Source organism: Chiloscyllium plagiosum, unplaced genomic scaffold (genome assembly GCF_037043375.1).
Source record: "Chiloscyllium plagiosum isolate Xiang-an unplaced genomic scaffold, Cpla_swu_hap1 HiC_scaffold_20, whole genome shotgun sequence".
NCBI lineage: Eukaryota > Metazoa > Chordata > Chondrichthyes > Orectolobiformes > Hemiscylliidae > Chiloscyllium > Chiloscyllium plagiosum.
The window spans coordinates 16,241,342-16,260,826 of NW_028270158.1; the positions used below are offsets into that span (position 1 = coordinate 16,241,342).

The following is a 19,485-nucleotide window of genomic DNA, read 5'->3' on the forward strand; positions in this document are numbered from 1 at the left end:
ATGACCACACCTGAGCAGAAACTGTACAAAGGTTAAGGAGGGTGGTTGAAGAGGTGAATTTTAAACATATTTTTGGAGAGGTATCGTGTGTCTTAGCAAGCTATGTCTAAAGTGAGTAAAGCTGTGGTGGACAAAATGCCCAGCAAGATGGCACAGCGGCTCAGTGGTTAGCATTAATGCCTCACAGCCCCATGGACCCAGCTTCAGTGCCAGCCTTGAGTGCCTCTGTGTGGAGCTTGCACATTCCCCCTATGTCTGCATGGTTTTCCTCCGACAGTCCAAAAATGTGCAGGTTAGGTGGATGCTAAATTGTTCCATGTTGTCCAGAGATGTGCAGGTTCGGTGAGTTAACTATGTTAGAGTCGCCATGCAGGCTTACAGGGCCTGAATGGGATGCTCTTCAGAGTTTAGTGCAGACTTGATGGGTTGAATGGCCTCTTTCTGCACTGTAGGGATTCGATGATTCAAAGCCAAAAGGTGATTAATGGCAGTAAGCTTCCTCAAAAGAAACTTTTCCTCACACCACACAGTGGTAGAGTTCACAGACACCATCAGTACAAAGTGGTCACCTGGGAAAATTTTGCAGGCACTTCTAATAAATCTGGTGTCAAGTGTTTGAAAAGTATTTCTGGAATGTTTTATAATTTTTAAAAAATGCAATTTACCAAACCAGCAATCAGAAATGTAAGACTTGAGGTAATTTATAGTGGAGCTGTGTATCAATATATCATTAGCTTCAATAGAGTAGCCATGAACAATGTAATTATTGCTGTAAGCTGAGCAGCAAAGGAAATTTGACCACTGCCTTCCAAAATTAGTAGAGCATTAGCAATAATATTACAAAAAATGCTTTTTGTAGACTTGTGTGAAATAACTAGCAGCCAGGAAATGGACGAATAAACAGGAGAGAGGAAAGTAATCACCAGAAAGAGGTTTAATGCCATGAAACCCACTGCCAAAGTCCTTTTTGCTTCACTCATAAGTCGCTGCTTATTGGGTTTTGACTGTTCTGTGGCTCCCCAGACAGTACTAAAACATCATTTCTTACAAACAGCAACAAAGAACCAAGTTTAATGTTTGTTACAAAAATAAGATGCACAGTTGGAAGAGGAAGTGAAGCCATACCTCAATTAAACCTGTTGTGTAATGAATATGAAAATGAGGAAGCTATATTGAGAATGTCTACGCATATCTTAGCATTAATGAGAAGTACGGTCAGACAAAGGAAGCAAACTTGCTGAACGGTTTTACTTCATATTTTTGTTTTGAAGTTCTAGAACTTTTTTTATCAGATATTTTGCTACTTTTGCAGTATTTTCTGCATGTAAGTGTTTAAAAGAGCCATTACATGCAAATTAACATGGATAATTTTTAAAGTTTAGTTTTGTAAAAATGGATGTGTGACAGTTTAAATCAAGTCATTATGGATTGTTTAATTTTCAACACCAGTCAAACTTGCTGTCCAATTCAGTAACATACTGTTCTTTTATCTGGTGTTTCTTCTACTGTAAATGTTAATGGGAAGAAATCCTGTTGAATTGATGGAATGTTTGACGTTACAAGGAAATGCCTTTCAGATTAATGCGTTACCCTGTTATGCCCTGAGGATCATGCACACATTTAAGTTCAGTCACTTTTGCTGACAATGTCACATTTGCTACTTCTGTCTAAAGGCAGGTTTGACTCACAATGTTGTGACCTTCAAGGTGTGTAGGGCAAGGGGGCAGTTCTCAAATCTGTCCCTGTCAGAACAGGGGTGGGGGGTAAACTCTGATGTTGGCACTAATCTGGACCCCTCAACCACAAAGCCAAAATCTTCCTCCAAAGAGTCTTGAGTTACTCTGGCAACATTCATTTTACATGCAGGTGATAGCTGGGAGCTATGGATAGTGATTGTGACTCCTTTCTGTCACGACTGACTAGAAATTTCTCCTGCATTTAGAACCGCCATTGGTAGAGTATGCTAGTTGGTACTCAACATGTTTGCTTATGATTTGAATGTACCTTATATTGGCCTTCAAGGGGAGGTAGTGGCACTGGGCTAATAATGTAGAAACCCAGTCCAAATTCTGGGGAAATGGATTCAAATCCCATTATGTTAGATGAGCAAATCTGAAATCTGGGTTAGAGTGCTAGCCTAATAGCAATTGTGAAACCGCTTAAATTTTTATTATATGCCCATCTGCTTTAGCTTTAGGGAAGGAAATCTGTCATCCTCACCTGGCCTGGTCTACATGTGAGATTGGAGGGTGCGGTGACTAAGTGTGAAGGCATTGGTCTCGTAAACGAGGGTTTGGAGGTTCGTTCTCCTCCCGTGCCTCGCAGTACTTTGGCTATCGATTCCTGCAGGTTAGGGTGGATTGGTCATGCTAAATTGGCCGTAATGCCCAGGGATGTGCAGGTTAGGGTGGATTGGCCATGCTAAATTGGCCGTAGTGCCTAGGGAGTTGGTTTAGCCATGGGAATGTGCAGGGTGGCCGAGTGGAGTGGAATGCTGTTCAGAGGATCGGTGTGGACTCGATGGGCAGAATGGGCTGCTTCCACGCTCTAGAGATTGTACAGAGACTCCAAACCCACAGTAATGTGGTTGACTCTTAACTTCCTTGTGGGCAAGTAGGGATGGGTACTAAATGTCGGCCACAACCTGTGGGCAAGAAAGAGTCCTGGCTGGGACCTGTACTAAAAATAGGTTGGGCTTTCTTATATCCTGATGCTGGGTGTAAATGCAACCACCTATCCTTGCTAATGAACTTTCGTTTGAATCAATCCCAATTCCTCAGTCCCATGACTTTGATTGTGCTTTCTCTTGTTCAGTTGTAATCTGCTGAAGTTCAAAGGCTACCACTAACTGGCTGATTAGAGCTCCCTGAGGATTTATGGTGTGAATGACATCTGATAGTATGCATGTGTGTACACACAGAATACAAGTAAAATTCAGACTGAACTTTGCTAATGCTGCCCACTCTCTTCATCACTCATGACCACTCTTCAACTTGTGTAAAGTTCAGCATTTACTTTCTGTTTGCGAATATTAATGCTACTTTTCCAAATAAATTCAATTTGAATCACAGTTAAGGTTGCTCCACAGAGAAAAAAATAGAAAGGTCAGTGGGAAAGTACTGATAATCCTGGCTGGTAAAAGTCTGTGGAATTCAAGGCTACAAATCCATTTGCACGATTTGGTACAGTTAAACATATCTTAAAAGACTGAATTGATTGAGCCAAAACGTTTCACAGTAAGATAGAGGTGAATGACATGGTTTTGAAAATTATTATCATCAATTAGTTATGATGGCATAAATTTGCATTGGAAGCATTCCAGAGAACATTCCCAAGGCTCAAAGGTTGCACCTGTACTCATTGGTGTTTAAAAGAATGAGAATTGAAGAACATGACAGTCTTCTGGGATGTGACAGGTTAAACGCAGAGAAGTTGTTTCCCCTTCTAGAAGAGTCTAGGACAAGAGGGCAACATCTCCGAGTAAGGGGTAAGCCATTAAAGACAGTGATGAGGAGAAATTTCTTCTCTTGCTGGGTAATGATTCTGTGGAATTTTTGTTTAGCACAGAGGGCTGTTGAGGCTGTATCATTAAGTATATTCAAGACTGAGATAGATTGCTTTAATCAATGAGGGAATCAACGGGGGGTAAAAGCAGGAAAGTGGAGTTGAGGATTATCAGATCAGCCATGGTCTCATTGAATGGCGGAGCAGACTTGATGGGCTGAATGGCCTACTTCTCCTCCTATGTCTTATGGACATAGCATCTCTTGGCGTGGACTAATGGTCCAGAGGCTTAAGTTCAATTTCCAACAGGTGAATGAAGGGAACAACCGAACTAGCCTAAGTCCAAGTGGAACGCATAGGCATCTCTTACACAGTTACATACCATGGGGTCTCCTATTCTGCAGCCAGCATTGATGATGTATTGTGGCAGATTGCCATCATCTATCACAGCCAGTATGGAAATTGAACCTACATTGTTGGCAACATTTTACACTACACTGTAAACACCTCGCCAACTGAGCTAACCAATCCCCATTCTAATTAGTAATGGTACTTATAAAGCTGCATTTCTTTGCCATATGAAGAACTGTCTGCATCCCTAATTTCCACCAGGGGAAGGGAGATCTGCTATCCTTCACTAGTTTGTCTACATGTGACTCCAAATACACAGCAATACTGTTGAATCTTAACTGTGCTCAGAAATGGTCTAGCAAGTGACTCACTTATTCTGAAAAAGGTAGCTCACTTTTCACTTTGCAACAGTAATTAGAAATGGACAATGGCCTGACCAACTATGCCCACATCCCGTGAATGAATAGAGAAAAGAAACAACTTTTAAAGTAGAGGACTGGAGGGCATTCTGCAAATTTTACACAGCACTTAGTTCTGCTACTTTAAACATGACCCTGTCACTGAATTTATTCTGCAATGTGGAGAGGTGTTGGCGTGGGGAGAATGCTGCTGGGCTTGTAATCTGGAATCCCAGGCTAGTGTTCTGTAGGCCTGGGTTCATACTCCACCATGGTAGAAATTGGAATTCAGTTGAAAAAAAAATCTAGAATTTAAAAATGACGCATGTCGCTTAAAAATTCATAAGGTTCACAAATGTCTTTCACCAAAGGACAAACTGGTCGTCTTATCTGACCTGGGTACATATGACTTTCAGTAAAGGATAACTAATCATCTTATCTGGCCTGGATACATGTGATTTTCAGGAAAGGATAACTAATCGTCTTATCTGGCCTGGGTACATGTGATTTTCAAGAAAGGATAACTGATTATCTAATCTGGCCTGGGTACATGTAACTCCAGACCCACAACAGCATAAGACTGCTCCCTGGGTAAACGGGAAAGGCAGTAAGTCTCAGCAGTGCCCACATCCCATGAATGGATTTAAAAATTATTTAAAAAACTAAATAGTTTTAATTGGAACTAGGGTCATGTGGATCTCATTGACGATGAGATCCTTGATTGGAGTTGTTCGGCTGGGCCAGTCAGGGAGTCCTGGCTGACAGATATAAACAGGAGATTCAGGGACTGGCTCTGAACTGGCTGATCAGAGCCCATGTACGTGTACACGCGTAAATAAAGGGTGATGTGGTAACGGGATACCGGCCTCTATGCAAATTTCAGTTTAAATCGAACTCTACTTAGAACACTATCCACAGATGGACTTTGTTAGGAAATTGCAATGATTATGCTGTCAAACTACAGAGTGCCCCAAACCCTCAGTGTTTTAGAATGTCTTTTCCAGGTAATGCTTTCTGTATGAATGGGAAAATTTGCCATCTCTGGTAATCCGCATACACTAATTATACACATTATGTAATAATGAGGCTAAAATAGCGGTGCTGTCTGTCAGTTTGAAAATCCTTCTCCATGTTTAATACTGCTCCAATTGTCTTTACTGTTTTAGGTCCAAAGTCTTTGATGCTGGAAAGCATTTAATGGTTCAGTACATTCACTGACATGAGAAGCGAGGGGATACCGTGGTAATTATGTTACTGGACTAATGATCTAGAGAAGCACTAATGATCCAGGGACTAAAGATCAAATCCTACCTCAGCAGCAGGGGAATTTAAATTTAGTTAGATGGGAGAAAAAGTGACCGTCATGGTGACCATGGGCTCAATTATAAGAGATGTGGTATTTTCGTATTGCTCCTTTTAAAGGACAGAAAAGGTCCTTGTCCGTTCCCAGCCCAAGCAGGAAAATCTAGTCCAGTCTCAGTGGCGGGGTGTTGGCCCCTTCATACCCATTGGTGGGTCCGCACCTGGAGTATTGTGCACAGTCTTGGACCCCGTTATTTGAGGGATGATGTAGTGGCCTTTGGAGTGACTTCAGAGGAGATTCACTAGATTGATCCCAGAGATGAAGGGTTTGTCATGTGAAGAGAGGTTGAACAGTGTAGGCCTATACTGTCTGGAATTTAGAAGAATGATGGGAGGTCAAATTGAGGTATTTAAGATGATAAAAGATGTGGATAAAATAGACGCTTCCTCTTGTGGGGCATCCTAGGACGAAAGATTATAGACTTAGGACTAGGGGCAACAAATTTAAAACTGAGTTGAGGAGAAACTACATCTCCCAAAGGGTTATGAATCTGGGGAATTCCCTACCCCAAAGTGTGCTGGATGTTGGGGAATTCACTACCCCAAGTTGTGCTGGATGTTGGGGAATTCCCTACCCCAAAGTGTGCTGGATGTTGGGGAATTCCCTACCCCAAAGTGCAGCGGATGCTGGGACAGTGAGTAAATTTAAAGGAGGAGTTAGACAGATTTTTAATTGATAATGAGTTGAAGGAATATGGAGAGAAGGCAGGAAAATGGGGTGAGGAGCATATCAGCCATGATTGAATGGTGGATCAGACTCAATGGGCTAAATGGCCTAATTCTGCTCCTCTATCTTACGAACTTGTGAATTTTACGAGCTTCAGTTCTCAGGAGTTTGTGATGTAGAGGGGGTAGTTGTCTCCAGCCAAGTGGCACTGCACGGCTGAAGCCCTTGACTGTTTAGGATGACCGACATGGGGAAATGATGACTCACATAACTGAGCCCATGGTCACCAGGCTTGACAGGCCAATGGGCCACCTGGTACTGTTAAAATTGCATCGGAGCTTAGAAAGGCTCAATTATCCATGGTCTTCCACACCTTCAAACCAACCAGATTCCAACCCCATGAAAGTACTACATTGTGGTAAAAATCCCATCTGGTTCACTCAAATCTGCTGTCCTTAGCCAGTCCTACAGCAACACGACTGCCTTTTAGCTTCCCTCTGAAATAGTGTGGAAAGCAACTCGGTTTGCTGTTTTCCAACTTTTCCCCAAGTCCTGCCTCTGCAGGATCAGGAAACCTCAGCCCTGTGATGTGCCTTGCTACATTGCTGATGTTATAACAGTGACCACACTTCAAAAGTGTGGACTGACTAGAGAACATTTTGGGACATCCTGTGGCAAGTCTTCACATGGCTACCAAGCTCCAATGTATACAGTGAGTAAAGTGAGTCCTTTGTCATTCTGAACACAATGGTAGGGTTTCCTATGGTTCATAATGTGAGTTGCTCAGTAGAACAGTGGTGGGAGTTACCGAGCCGTGTTAATCAGTGTCCAAAAGAGGTGGGCCATTAAAAGGGCAACCAGGAGCTCTATCGCGAGGGATATTTGGCATGTCCACAAAGACTCACTAATTTTTATCGATGTACCGTGGACTCCTACAGCAAGTGCTCCGCCCAAATCCACAAGAAACTACAAAGCATTGTGAACACAACCCAGTCCATCATGAAAACTAACCTTCCTTCCATTGACTCCATCTACACATTCCACTGCCTCAGGAAAGCAGCCATTATCAAAAACCCCTCTCACCCCAGTTGCACTCTCTTCCACCCTCTTCCATTGGGCAGAAGGTGCAAACGTTTGAAAACATGTACCAACAGATTCAAGAACAGGATCTTCCCCACTGTTACTAGGCTTATGAACAGATTTCTCATATATTAGAGTTGATCTTTCTCTGCACCTTCTCTGTATATGTAACACTATATTCTGCATTCAGTCCTAATGCCTTGGTGTACTTATGTAAGGTAAGATTTGTCTGGATAGCATGCAAAACAATACTTTTCACTGTATCTCGGTCCATGTCACAATCATAAATCAAATCAAATCAAAATGGATTTCTGATGCATCCAACTTGAGTATTGCTGACAAAAGACATGTAATCATGTCTTGTACTCATCAAAATAGGTGACAGCCAAACCCTGGTTCATTCCTCAAGACAATACTATGACCAATCAGAGTTAATCTGCCTCTGTTAAATGTAAACAAAGCTCGCCAGTTAATTGTCAGCCACCATCTAACAGGTGCATTTGTCATGAGAATGCTTCAATCAATCAGAGTCTACCTGCCAACCAGTCAGCATCGTCTTCTCATATGCTATGAATATGTTCTTCCCCATTCAATTGATATTCTTGTGAATTGTCCTGATTTACTAACATCTGACTTATAAACTCTCGTATGATCTTATACAGCAATGTAATTTTAAAGATCCGTCATACGAATGGCTGTTTTATGTTGTGTTCTGACTTGCGTACAGATCAACTTGCACATGGTCTCCAGAATGGAACCCTTTCACAACGCAGGGACTGTCTTACTAACACTGCAAGGAGCTAGTGTCCAACTGCTTAGGGTCTTTGCATATCAGACATTAAGCTGTTAACAATGAAATCCTCGTTGCTCTCTATTTTGCTATAAGGATTTTGTTTTAGAAATAACACTGGGAGACACTTTTTTCGTCAAACATTTATTTTCAATCTGTTGAGCTTTGTTTGCACTCATGGAGTCTGTTGCTGACAGATGCTGTTAATACGTACAGTGCTTCCTACTTATTTCCATTCTAGCCCCAGGGCATCTGGTAAAGGTGACATGCGTGTTTGTTGAGAATTGCAATTGCATCAAATGTTTTAACCAGATATTGATTTGTATCACAGAATTATTATGCACCACTCGTGTGGAGTGTGTATGGAATGAGCTGCCAGAGGAAGTGGTGAAGGTTGGTTCAATTGCAACATTTAAAAGGCATCTGGATGGGCATATAAATAGGAAGGGTTTAGAGGGATGTGGGCCAAATAGGACTAGCAAATGGGACTAGATTTAATTAGGAAATCTGGTCGGCATGGACGAGTTGAACCAAAGGGTATGTTTCCATGCTGTACATCTCTATGACTCCCTATAATGTGCAGAAATTATTTTCTTTTACCAGTAGACTCTATATTAAGGGACAGAGGACCCCTTAATGATAGGAACAGGTGATAATATAATTGAAAATTGGGAAAAGGCAGACTTACTAAATAGCTATTCTGTATTGGTCTTACCAATAAAAGATGAGGATAATGTACCAGAGATTCAAATAATTCAGGGATAAAAATAAATCATGAGGAATGATTAACTGGATTCAGTAAATTTTCAGAAATAAAGGAGAAACTAATGAGATTAAATGAAGGAATCCTGATGGTTTTCATCCAGGATTAACAACAAATTGTTGATACATCAGGCATGGTCAATGCTCCCTTTTTCAATATGTGTCCATTTCAATGTTCAGCACTTCTTCAGGAGGAGTGGGAGGAGGATATAACTGGTGTGTTTAAATTGAGTGAAGAGGTTGATTGTTTCCCTGTATGCATTCTGCTTTCCCTTTGGAAGAACCTGGATCAGGGAGGCATAATTTTATAATTAGAAGTAGGCTGTTAGGAGTAGTATTAGGAAGGCTTCTAATAATGTGAAACTCTCTTTCACAAAATAACTGGTTAAATTGGCAATCTGTTAAAAATCTGAAAACTGAAATTGGCAGTTTTAGTGGTGCGCCAGGATATGGATCAAAGTGCTGAAGGACCTGCTTCTGCTCTGACGACCTTCGGACTTTAACAATTAAATGTTTCCCGGCATTCTCCCTGAATCCCCTGTCTTTGGATATCTGTGTTGCATTGTGGTCACAGAGGAGAATGCAAAGACTTGAGGCACGGGATAGTGGGGGGAGGGTGCCAAAACGAAGAAACAATTGGCGTATTCTTTTCTAAGACGGCCAGTAAGGTGGTGTCTCGCTCACTGATGGCTTGTTTGGTTGTTAATATTTTAAGGCCTTCAAAAGGGCGTTTACTACAGACTTAATACTAATGGCCCTGTCATTGATGTGGTTTCAAGGACAGACAGCTTGAGGCACAGAATCAAGTTAATACATTACAACAAAAGTTTATATCTCTTGAATTTGCAGGGTGGAGAGTCTTAATGTACACTCAGCACGTTTTATAAAGACTGTCATTATGATGTTCCACAGAATTTCAGGCTTGCAGCTGCAGCATTGTCACCCTGCCCATGTGCAGCATGGTGGTCCTGGCTGCTCTGTTGGAAATTCCAAATATTCATATCTTGTAATAAGTTCTCATTTGGGAGATTGTGGGTGGTAGGCTTACACTGTCAATGATTCTCACAGCAACAGTGACGATCTGCATTGTAAATCGTCTGCAGTACAGTTTGCTTTAAGTGCTCTAATAAACAACTATATATAGAAGAATTGGAAGAAAAAAAAGCTGTGCTGTTGGCTTTGACGTACGATTGTTTAGCAGTACAGAACTTCAACATTGCTAAACAAAGTGGACACTTCTCAGCTTGGCGCTCGTCAAACTTGGAAAGGGAACAACAATTTATCTAGCATCAGAAGACAATGTTGATTGGTTGACATGGGGTTACAGCAGGAACTGTTAGCTGCTAATCTTGGTTAGCTGATTAAACTGAAACCAGTCAAGTTTGATCTGAGCTTTGCTCTGACATGTGTGAGCAGGATTGGCAGTCTCAATGGCCCTTTCTTCAGTGTACAAGGTGCACTCTGGATGCATTTCTGTTGCTCTAAGTGTTAATACATAGAGCTTCTCAGACTTGCAGTCATGAGACACACACACACACACACACACACCCAACATACACACACCCCCAACACACACAAAGCAACGTGCACACACATACCCAACATACACACACACACACACCAACGCACACACAACCTACACACACATACATTGACACACATGCACATACCTATACACATACACCCAACATACACACAACATACGCATACACACACCAACACGTGCACACACATCAACACACACACACATACCAACACACACAGCAGCTCCATCTCTATACAGAATCACTAAACAAGACAAAAACTGTCGTCACACAACACCAGGTTATAGTCCAACAGGTTTATCTGAAATCACAAGCTTTCGGAGCGCTGTTCCTTCATCAGATGATTATAACCAGACGACAGCCTGATGTCTTGTGACTTTGTCCACCCCAGTGCAACACCGGCACCACATCATGGCTAACCAAAAAAAGACAGATTCCTTCAAACACTTTGGATTGTGATTTGGAATTTACAATATCCAGACAATAAGAACATTTGATGTGACGTAAGCAACAACTATCATGTACTTAACACCTGTCACGTAATAAAACGTCCCAAGTTGCTTAAAATGATTGTGATCAGATAAAATGTGACTGCAAATGAATAGAATGGATGATCGAAAGCATAGACAAACGGTCGGTTTTCTGGAGTGACTGAGGGGAGGGCAGAGAGGTTGAGGTTAGGAATTCCAAAGCTTAGAGCACAGGCAGCCAAAAGCAGCACATTCATCGAGTTGTTAAAGTTTTCTTTTGGAGGTCTCATATAGTTTGGGTAGGTGTTTTATAAATTCTCAAGGATCGGGTTCGCAGGAGAGTAGTCTGACACAGACCAGGAGAAAAGAACTGAGAGACGAGTTTGCTAGAATATAAGTATTTTATTCCCCGCAGTGTCGCCTCAACCAGGTCTCGTACTTACAACGGGTCTGGTTTATACTCACTCTACATGTTACCGGAACTGGGAGCCGTCAGTTCTTGTAGAGCGGTTGCCAACAACCCACGCTCGGCGGTTAAACGTAACCCGGAGCAGACTCTACCGAACTGGGGACTTTCCCAGCTTATATACTCTTTCGAGATCTAAACATTCATGTGAACAACAGGGCAAGACTAAGCAACACCTTCCATTCCGGTAACATATTCATGCGAACAACAGGGCAAGACGAAGCAACACCTTCCATTCCGGTAACATATTCATAATAAGATTCACACATGTATTGGGACATAATTTTAACCCTTTCACCACATTCCACTGATTGGCCCAATACATGTGTTACATCATGCCCATATATATTTTTTCCAACAAGCGTCTACGTACACGCCAAATATACAAGCAAGTCAGGATATTACAGCATGTTAAGATCACCAGGACTCCTACCAGGATCGATAAGGGTGGGAATAGGAACTTCCCCGCAGTGGAGGACATACCACTCAACATATCCCACCAATGATGAGCTGACTCTACTTCCACTACATGGGCAGCGTGTACTACCTCCTGTCCATGTATAAAGGTAGACACTGTAACCTTGGTGACATTGGTTTGATGCTTTCGTAATATCTGCTTAAGCTCCCCGGATCGGTCCAATGCTTGCTTAAACCGATCCAGGGAAATGTTCCAAGGATTCATCAGCACTTTCCACTGCACCTTGGTAAAGTGGTGAGCACTGCTATAATTGGTTAACAGATAGGTCTGATTCTGCCATTGCCACTGATAGACATTTGAGAGGCATCCCGAGAACGGTACTGTGGGAAGCGTAGGATGTGGGTTATTGGTAGCCACACAGAGCGTGTGTGGCCCAATCTGCCACATCATGTCCCTTGGAGTTTCAACAGTCCATTCGCACAGGGCCGTTCCCTTAGTCAAGCAAGGGTCCCGATATCTGTCCATCAGTAGGCAAGTTTTTCCCTGATCAGTCTGTTCACAAGCGGACAGATCATAGGTAATATTGGTATCTGGGCTAAACCACTGCCCCCTTGTCTTCAGAAAATAATATCCAGAAGATGTAATCACTGGTAATACATAATATCGACAGACCGTAACAGTTCGAGTTACATTCATGGTAACAAAATGCCCTCTACACATAGTTGTATTACACCATGTTTTCTCTGGATGTGTCATCATCCACAATTTCTCGGATACATTCCATATTCCCCTCCACGCTTGTACATTAGGGGATGTTACCGTGCGCAAGAATCGTTCTTTCTGCATCTGTGCATGCAACATGTTAATATGACAGGCAGTCCAATTTAACTGAGCTGTAATGTTCTCAAACAGTTCCTGGGTGGCACCCCAGACATCTAGTTCCCATTGCAGGGATTGTATCAATATTTTAGCTGTTTCTCCTTGAGTCATCATTACGGATGGCATCCATCTTCCAATAGTGTGTAGTCCTTGTGAGGTGGCTTGTCCCGTGTTAGATAATTTAGTACGGGTTACCTCAGAGTCAATAGCATTTGAGATACCCATGACAGTTCCTGCACCTCCCAGTAGAGTGTCATACCATGCACGCCGCCTCCTCTTATGTTGGCATTCTGGGATAGCCGGCAGCCGCACCTGCCAGTGAACATCAGTGTGCAGTACTGCCTGGGCCATCTGCTGACAAGTTGACATAATGGGAGCCAACTGTGTGCGGTGCGCGTCAGAGACGTTAGGGTGCACCAAGATCAGCCATAACATTCGAGTCCGGTTTTGAATAACTGTTCCATTGCTGATCCAGATGTCCTCATCTCCAGTCGTGATGTTCCATCGTGTCCCGTTTGAGCTTTCACATTCACGAGCGGTTATATTCCAATGACACATATTCACCGTTGCATTCAACATTAATGTACAGTTAGGGGTTATCAAAGTTACATTTCTCCCCTTATAACATCGTACACAAGTATACATTTGACAATCACTCGTGAGATCTAAAATTGTACACCATTGATTTGCCGCGCACTTAAAATCATCTTGCTGTCGTTCCTCACTACTAATTTTCCAACCTACATTTTGTTTCGATAAGGGTACCAACGACTGAGCTGGCACACTCCTCCAAACTGATTCCCCAGGATACATAATGGTGACCAGACTGTCTTTTCCTTGGGCTATGATCTCTGCCGGTTTGGGGGGACCAGTTGTCTGGCGTACCCATACCTTGGCACCCTTAGTGTCAGTAGACCCAAATCCCCCCGTCCCACGCTCAGTAACCTTAACGGGAGCTCCCGTCTCTTCCACCGTTGTAAGGTTACATGGTTTAATAACTAATTGTGCTATTCTGTCTCCCTTCTGTATCACATAAGGTTCAGATATGATGTTGACCAGGACTACTCCCAATTCTCCTTGGTAGTCCGCGTCAATTACTCCTGCCATTACATCAATCCCCTTTAGTGACAATCCCGATCGCGGGAGGATATGCCCATAGGTTCCAGGGGGACAAATCAATCCTAATCCGGTCTTAATCACCGTAGGTTTTTGTTGGACCAAAGTCTGTGTAGTTAACGCTCGTAAGTCCAGTCCAGCCGAAGCCGGTGTGGCCCTTACGGGAATATTAGCTTCCTTAGCAAATTTCCACATTTTAATAGGCTGTGCCTTTGGGGTATCACACACCCGTATCATCCGATTCAAGGGCGTCACCCCGTTTCCCAATGGGCGGTTATTAATTTGCTTTACTACCCGAATCAATTGTTTCTTCTAACCTGTTAAATTATTACATCCTCCTGCCTTTCGCAGGGAGGATTTTAGAAGCCCGTTCATTCGTTCAATAAGTCCCGCAGCTTGCGGATGGTAGGGCACGTGATAAATCCACTCCACATGGTTATCATGACACCACTGCTTCACCATCCCTCCTGTGAAATGGGAGCCATTGTCACTCTGGACCTGTATGGGCAATCCATAAAATTGTTCAATCAAATCTAAACACCGTAAGGTAGCCTGTTGGTTGTTATGTCGACAGGGATGGGCTACCAAAACCCCAGACATAGTGTCCACAGCTGTACATATATGGTTACATCCTTGTGAGGAAGGTAATGGACCCACAAAGTCCATTTGCCATCTCTGTCCCGGTCCCTCTCCTCGGTGTATATGTCCCATCATATGTTGGGGCACTCCCTGCCGTTGATGCTGACACTGCTCGCATTGATTTACTGCAGTCTTGACATCATCTACCATAAGATCTATTCCCCGATCTCGAGCCCACTGCAAGGTTCCTTGCACTCCCCAGTGTCCGGCCTTAAGGTATGCCCATCTAGCCAAGTCCACTGAGGTGCCCCTTTGTACACTCATGGCTCGGACAATGCCGTCTACATATCGGTTATGTAAAGCTTCCGCATCATTTCGGGATGTATGAGCGTCTACATGGGTAATATATATATCTAGATGTCGAGCCTTCTCCCATATATCTTCCCATAATTGTTTACCCCATACCTCCCTATTCTGAATCATCCACTGATTGGCCTGCCAAGTTGGCATCCATTGGGTCATGCCATTAACCACTGACCAGGAGTCAGAAAACAAATAAACTCCCATGACCCCCGCTTGCATGACCACCATATGTACTGCTTTTAATTCTGCCCACTGACTACTTTTCCCCTCGCCTAGTTCTTCTAGGGTTATACCTTGTTTCGGATTAAAAGCGGCAGCTTTCCATCTACGTTGTCCTGCCTTCCATTGGGCTGACCCATCTACAAACCAAGCCGTGGTTTGTTCATCCAGGGTCAGTTCATCATACCGTTTGCCCATCTTGACGGGTGATTCTTTATACTCAATCACCTCAAACCGCTTTTCCCCTTCCTCAGGGGCCTCCGCCACTTGCTCATGCAGGACTGACACTCCCTTTTGTCCAGTCCGCACTCTTTCTGACACGTACCATTTCCATTTGATAATGCTGCTCTCTTGGGCGGTTCCTATCCTGTGGGTAGTGGGGTCACTGAGTACCCACGGGAGGATAGGAATAGCTGTTCTCATGATCACTTCATGTCCAATAGTTAGAGCTTCAGTTTCCACCAAGCTCCAGTAACATGATAATAATTGTTTCTCAAAGGGGGTGTATCGTTCCCCTGCCGGGGGCAATTTCCGGGACCAAAATCCCAATTCCGCAGGAGGCTGAGCCCGCGGTAATTCATGCATAATTGCCTCCCCCTGTTCATTCCGTATGGGATTCCCTTCCCCATCTAACATTACTTCCCGCTGCACCGGGAGGCGTCTCTGGACTTGTTTTCTCCTAACTACTGGTTTAGCCTGGAGTACGGGTGGGTCATCTTCATACTGATCATCTGAATCTCCCCAAATATTTCCGTCCCAATGGTCGATATCCCATCGATCCCCATTATTTAATTGTGCAACAAACGCCCGTACTTGTACTGAGTCCGGGGTTCGAGGGACCTTCCTTTTCTCTTTCCGTTTCTTAGCAGACAGATACATAATAGTTCGTCCTGCTAGTTCAGTTAATGCTGTCAATTCAGCCTTTAACTTCATAATTTCCTGCCTCAACATAGAGGCATCTCCCGAACTGAGTCCCTGCTCATGTTTCAGGAGGGCTAATTCTGCTTCAGCTTTTTGGCGCTTGTCTGACTGTTGTCTACAAGCCGCCGCACATGCCCACATCCTCCGCTGTACCCCAGGCAAGGGGTTCTTCGGCAGGACTGAGATCTTCTCAAGGGTGGACAGCAGCGACACTGGGGTTCCTACGCCCTCGGCTTCCCAGTTTTCCGGTCGCCCCCCACCATTTGCCCACATCCTCCGCTGTACCCCAGGCAAGGGGTTCTTCGGCAGGACTGGGATCCTCTCAAGGGTAGACAGCAGCGACACTGGGGTTCCTACGCCCTCGGCTTCCCAGTTTTCCGGTCGCCCCCCACCATTCCTCAAACAAACTGCCACGTCATGCCACGGTCCCTGCCATCCCGGGACGGTTGGGACCTCCACAGTTTGTTCTTCTGGTTTCTTAGTCCTTTTCCCAAACATTGTTCTGTATCAAAATCTCTCCCCAATTGCGATTGATCCTGCTGACTACGCCAAAATGTTTTATAAATTCTCAAGGATCGGGTTCGCAGGAGAGTAGTCTGACACAGACCAGGAGAAAAGAACTGAGAGACAAGTTTGCTAGAATATAAGTATTTTATTCCCCGCAGTGTCGCCTCAACCAGGTCTCGTACTTACAACGGGTCTGGTTTATACTCACTCTACATGTTACCGGAACTGGGAGCCGTCAGTTCTCGTAGAGCGGTTGCCAACAACCCACGCTCGGCGGTTAAACGTAACCCGGAGCAGACTCTACCGAACTGGGGACTTTCCCAGCTTATATACTCTTTCGAGATCTAAACATTCATGTGAACAACAGGGCAAGACTAAGCAACACATTCCATTCCGGTAACATATTCATGCGAACAACAGGGCAAGACTAAGCAACACCTTCCATTCCGGTAACATATTCATAATAAGATTCACACATGTATTGGGACATAATTTTAACCCTTTCACCACAGTAGGATATTCTTGTTCTGTGAGTTTCCTTGCTGACCCCCGATATGGAAATCAGCCAGCCATTCTGTTTAGCATATTCCTTCCCTGTTCGATGTACAGTCAGTGTTAAGGACACCCCATTTCCCTTTTCTCCCTTCCAGTCCCACCCTAGCTGTGGACACATCTTTCCAACACTTTTCTAAATACATGCCATTGTAGCTGAAGATACCTTCTAATGGTTAATGTGGCTGCAATAAAGGTTTAAACTATGAAATAAGAATTTATTCCAATTTCCCACCTTTTAATTGGTTTTACCCAAAATGTCTCCCAATTCTCATGGTACTTTGGATGTGAGTAATGTTAGTATGCAATCCTTGCTAATGATACTGCACACACAGTCAATGGAAAGGGATGTGTTGTGTGGGGTGACATGGTTTTGATGGGATGGTGTGTTATGGAATGGGGTTGGGATGGTTTTCCTAGGGAGAAGTTGCTGGTGGGGGAAAGGGAAGGGGGGATAGTTTTTATTGTGTGAAGGTTATTGTACCTGAGGTTCATCCAAAGTCAAAAAACTTAATCAGCAGTCACTAGACTGTGGAAGGAATCTGGGCTGATCTTCCCTCACTGTAGCCCAGGGCTTGCTAAAGCCCCTGAATATCTCAAGACAATGTCAGAGGTGAGTGTAGGCCAAGAATGAAACTTCTGATCTCCCTGACCAATAGTTAGTCAGTTCGTAGTCTTCAATTGCCAAGAGATGATGGACACAGGGAAATTGCCCCTCTGTGTGGAGGAATCTGTGCAGGAAGCAGTTTTGTCGGTCACTAAAGTGGTCAATCCTTGGGAGACAGGCTCCGTCACAAGCAGTAGACGTGAAGCTGTCACGTGATGCTGTGCTGAAGTCACTGATTGCCATGGTAGCACAGGCCAGCGAGCAAGAGGAGCTGTTGCTTCCTTCGTTTGCCAGTTAGTGACTCCAGCTGCAATAATCAATGTTTAGAGCCTTCTAGGCGAGCTGCAAGCAGAACCTCTGGTCCCTTTGTCGTCTGACTTTAGTTACCTCAACGTTCAAAAAGCCCTGGAGTATCTGGCTGGCTTTCCTCCTAGAAACCTGCCAGATCCACTGAATTGTGGAGAATGGAATCGGGCTCTGGGGAAGTGGTGACGACGACTTCCCAATAGGATAAGAGGCCGTGCTGTTGGGGATTAGCATGGATAGAGGATTGGCTAACTAACATAAGAAAGAGTTGGGATGAGGGGGTCATTTTCAGCATGGCATCCTGTAACTAGTGTGAATGCCACATGCATCAGTGATGGGCCATTGTTATTTACGATAAATTAACGACTTGTATAAGAAAAATGAATGTACTATTGGGATGACAGAAAAATAGACGAGAAGGCAAGTGGTGGGACGAACACAAAGAGTCTGTCGGTGGACAGAAACATGTGAATGGGCAAAAAGCTAGCATATGGAACATAATTTTGGGGAAGTGTGATATTATGCGCTTTCACATAGAGGAGCAGAATATTATTTCAATTGAGAAAGCTGCAGAAAATGGAAGACCTCGTGCATGAATCACAAAGAAAATGCTAACATCCAAATTCAGTGAGCAATAGGGAAAGCAAGTGGGACATTGGCCTTTATTTCAAAGGGAAGGGGCTATAAAAATAGGGGAGTCTTGCTCAAACTGTACCAGGGCATTAGTGAGGGCACAGCTGGGATAGTGGAAACAGTTTTGGTCTCCTTATCCAAGGAAAAATATACTGACATTGGAGGCAATGCAGAGAAGATTCATTTGTTTGATCCGAAAGAATGGAGGATAATCTTATGAGGAGAGGTTGAGTGAGTTGAACCAGTACTCATTGGAATTTAGAAAAATGAGAGGCAACATTTTTGAAACATAAGATTCTTAGGGTCTTTGACAGGCCCATGCAGAAAGGTGATTTCCCCTGGTGGGAGAGTCTATGCTCAGCAGGTGTAATCTCAGAATAAGGGCTCACACCCTTAAGGTACAACTGAGTTTGTCTGTGAGGGTAGTGAGTCTTTTGGACTTATTTACCATAGAGGGCGGTTGATGCTGGGCGGTGAAGTAGAGTTGGCGCTGGGATCGACAGAGTTATGAGGAAATGGCAAACGAGAGGGGCTGAGCGTTATCACATTGGCCGTCATCTCATCTGTGTTGCAGCAGATGGGCTGAATGGCCTGCTGCAGGTCTTTATGGTTTTAAGGGTGAAGCTTCCAATGGAACAAGCTGTGAGAAAATAGCAGCAAAGTTTCTTACACCTTGCTCGCAGCTTTTGCTTTGGAAATTGAAACGAGGTGAAGGTAAAACTTTTCAGAATGAATATGGCAGAGCAGGGGCTACGTGGCCCGATTCTAGCATATACCAGCAGGAGGTTAATTGCCGTTGTTATTCCCTTGTGCGAAAGTAGTTCTTCCGAATCAGTTCTCCTATTCTGCTGGTTACTAATAAGATCCTTGAATTTGCTATCTCTGCAACGTCTGGCCTCTACTGACCATGCCGTTAAACACTTGGCAAAAGCAAGTCAGATTCCTTTTGAAGTTGCTGAATGTTAAATGACACCAGCAGTATTTACTCTGT

The 19,485-nt window shown here is 43.7% G+C and overlaps 2 protein-coding genes across 3 annotated transcripts in view; one reads left to right on the forward strand and one right to left on the reverse strand.

The window, feature by feature from the left end:
- LOC122560826 (uncharacterized) overlaps positions 1–19,485 on the forward strand; it is a 422,053-nt gene that overhangs the window by 301,860 nt on the left and 100,708 nt on the right. The gene's annotated exons all lie outside the window — the stretch shown is intronic.
- Positions 11,621–16,423, reverse strand: LOC148146575 (uncharacterized). The gene is made up of 2 exons (XM_087998047.1): positions 14,554–16,423; positions 11,621–13,485 (listed from the first exon to the last, which is right to left on the reverse strand). The coding sequence occupies exons 1-2, from the start codon at positions 16,385–16,387 to the stop codon at positions 11,723–11,725; spliced, it is 3,597 nt and encodes a 1,198-aa protein (XP_087854173.1). The 5' UTR covers positions 16,388–16,423; the 3' UTR covers positions 11,621–11,722.

Coding starts and splice junctions, on each gene's coding strand:
- LOC148146575 (XM_087998047.1), bottom strand. CDS start 16,387: ATGTTTGGGAAAAGGACTAAGAAACCAGAAGAACAAACTGTGGAGGTC. Junction 13,486..14,553: donor AGTAAATCAATGCGAGCAGT/GTCAGCATCAAC, acceptor CTGGGGAATCAG/TTTGGAGGAGTGTGCCAGCT.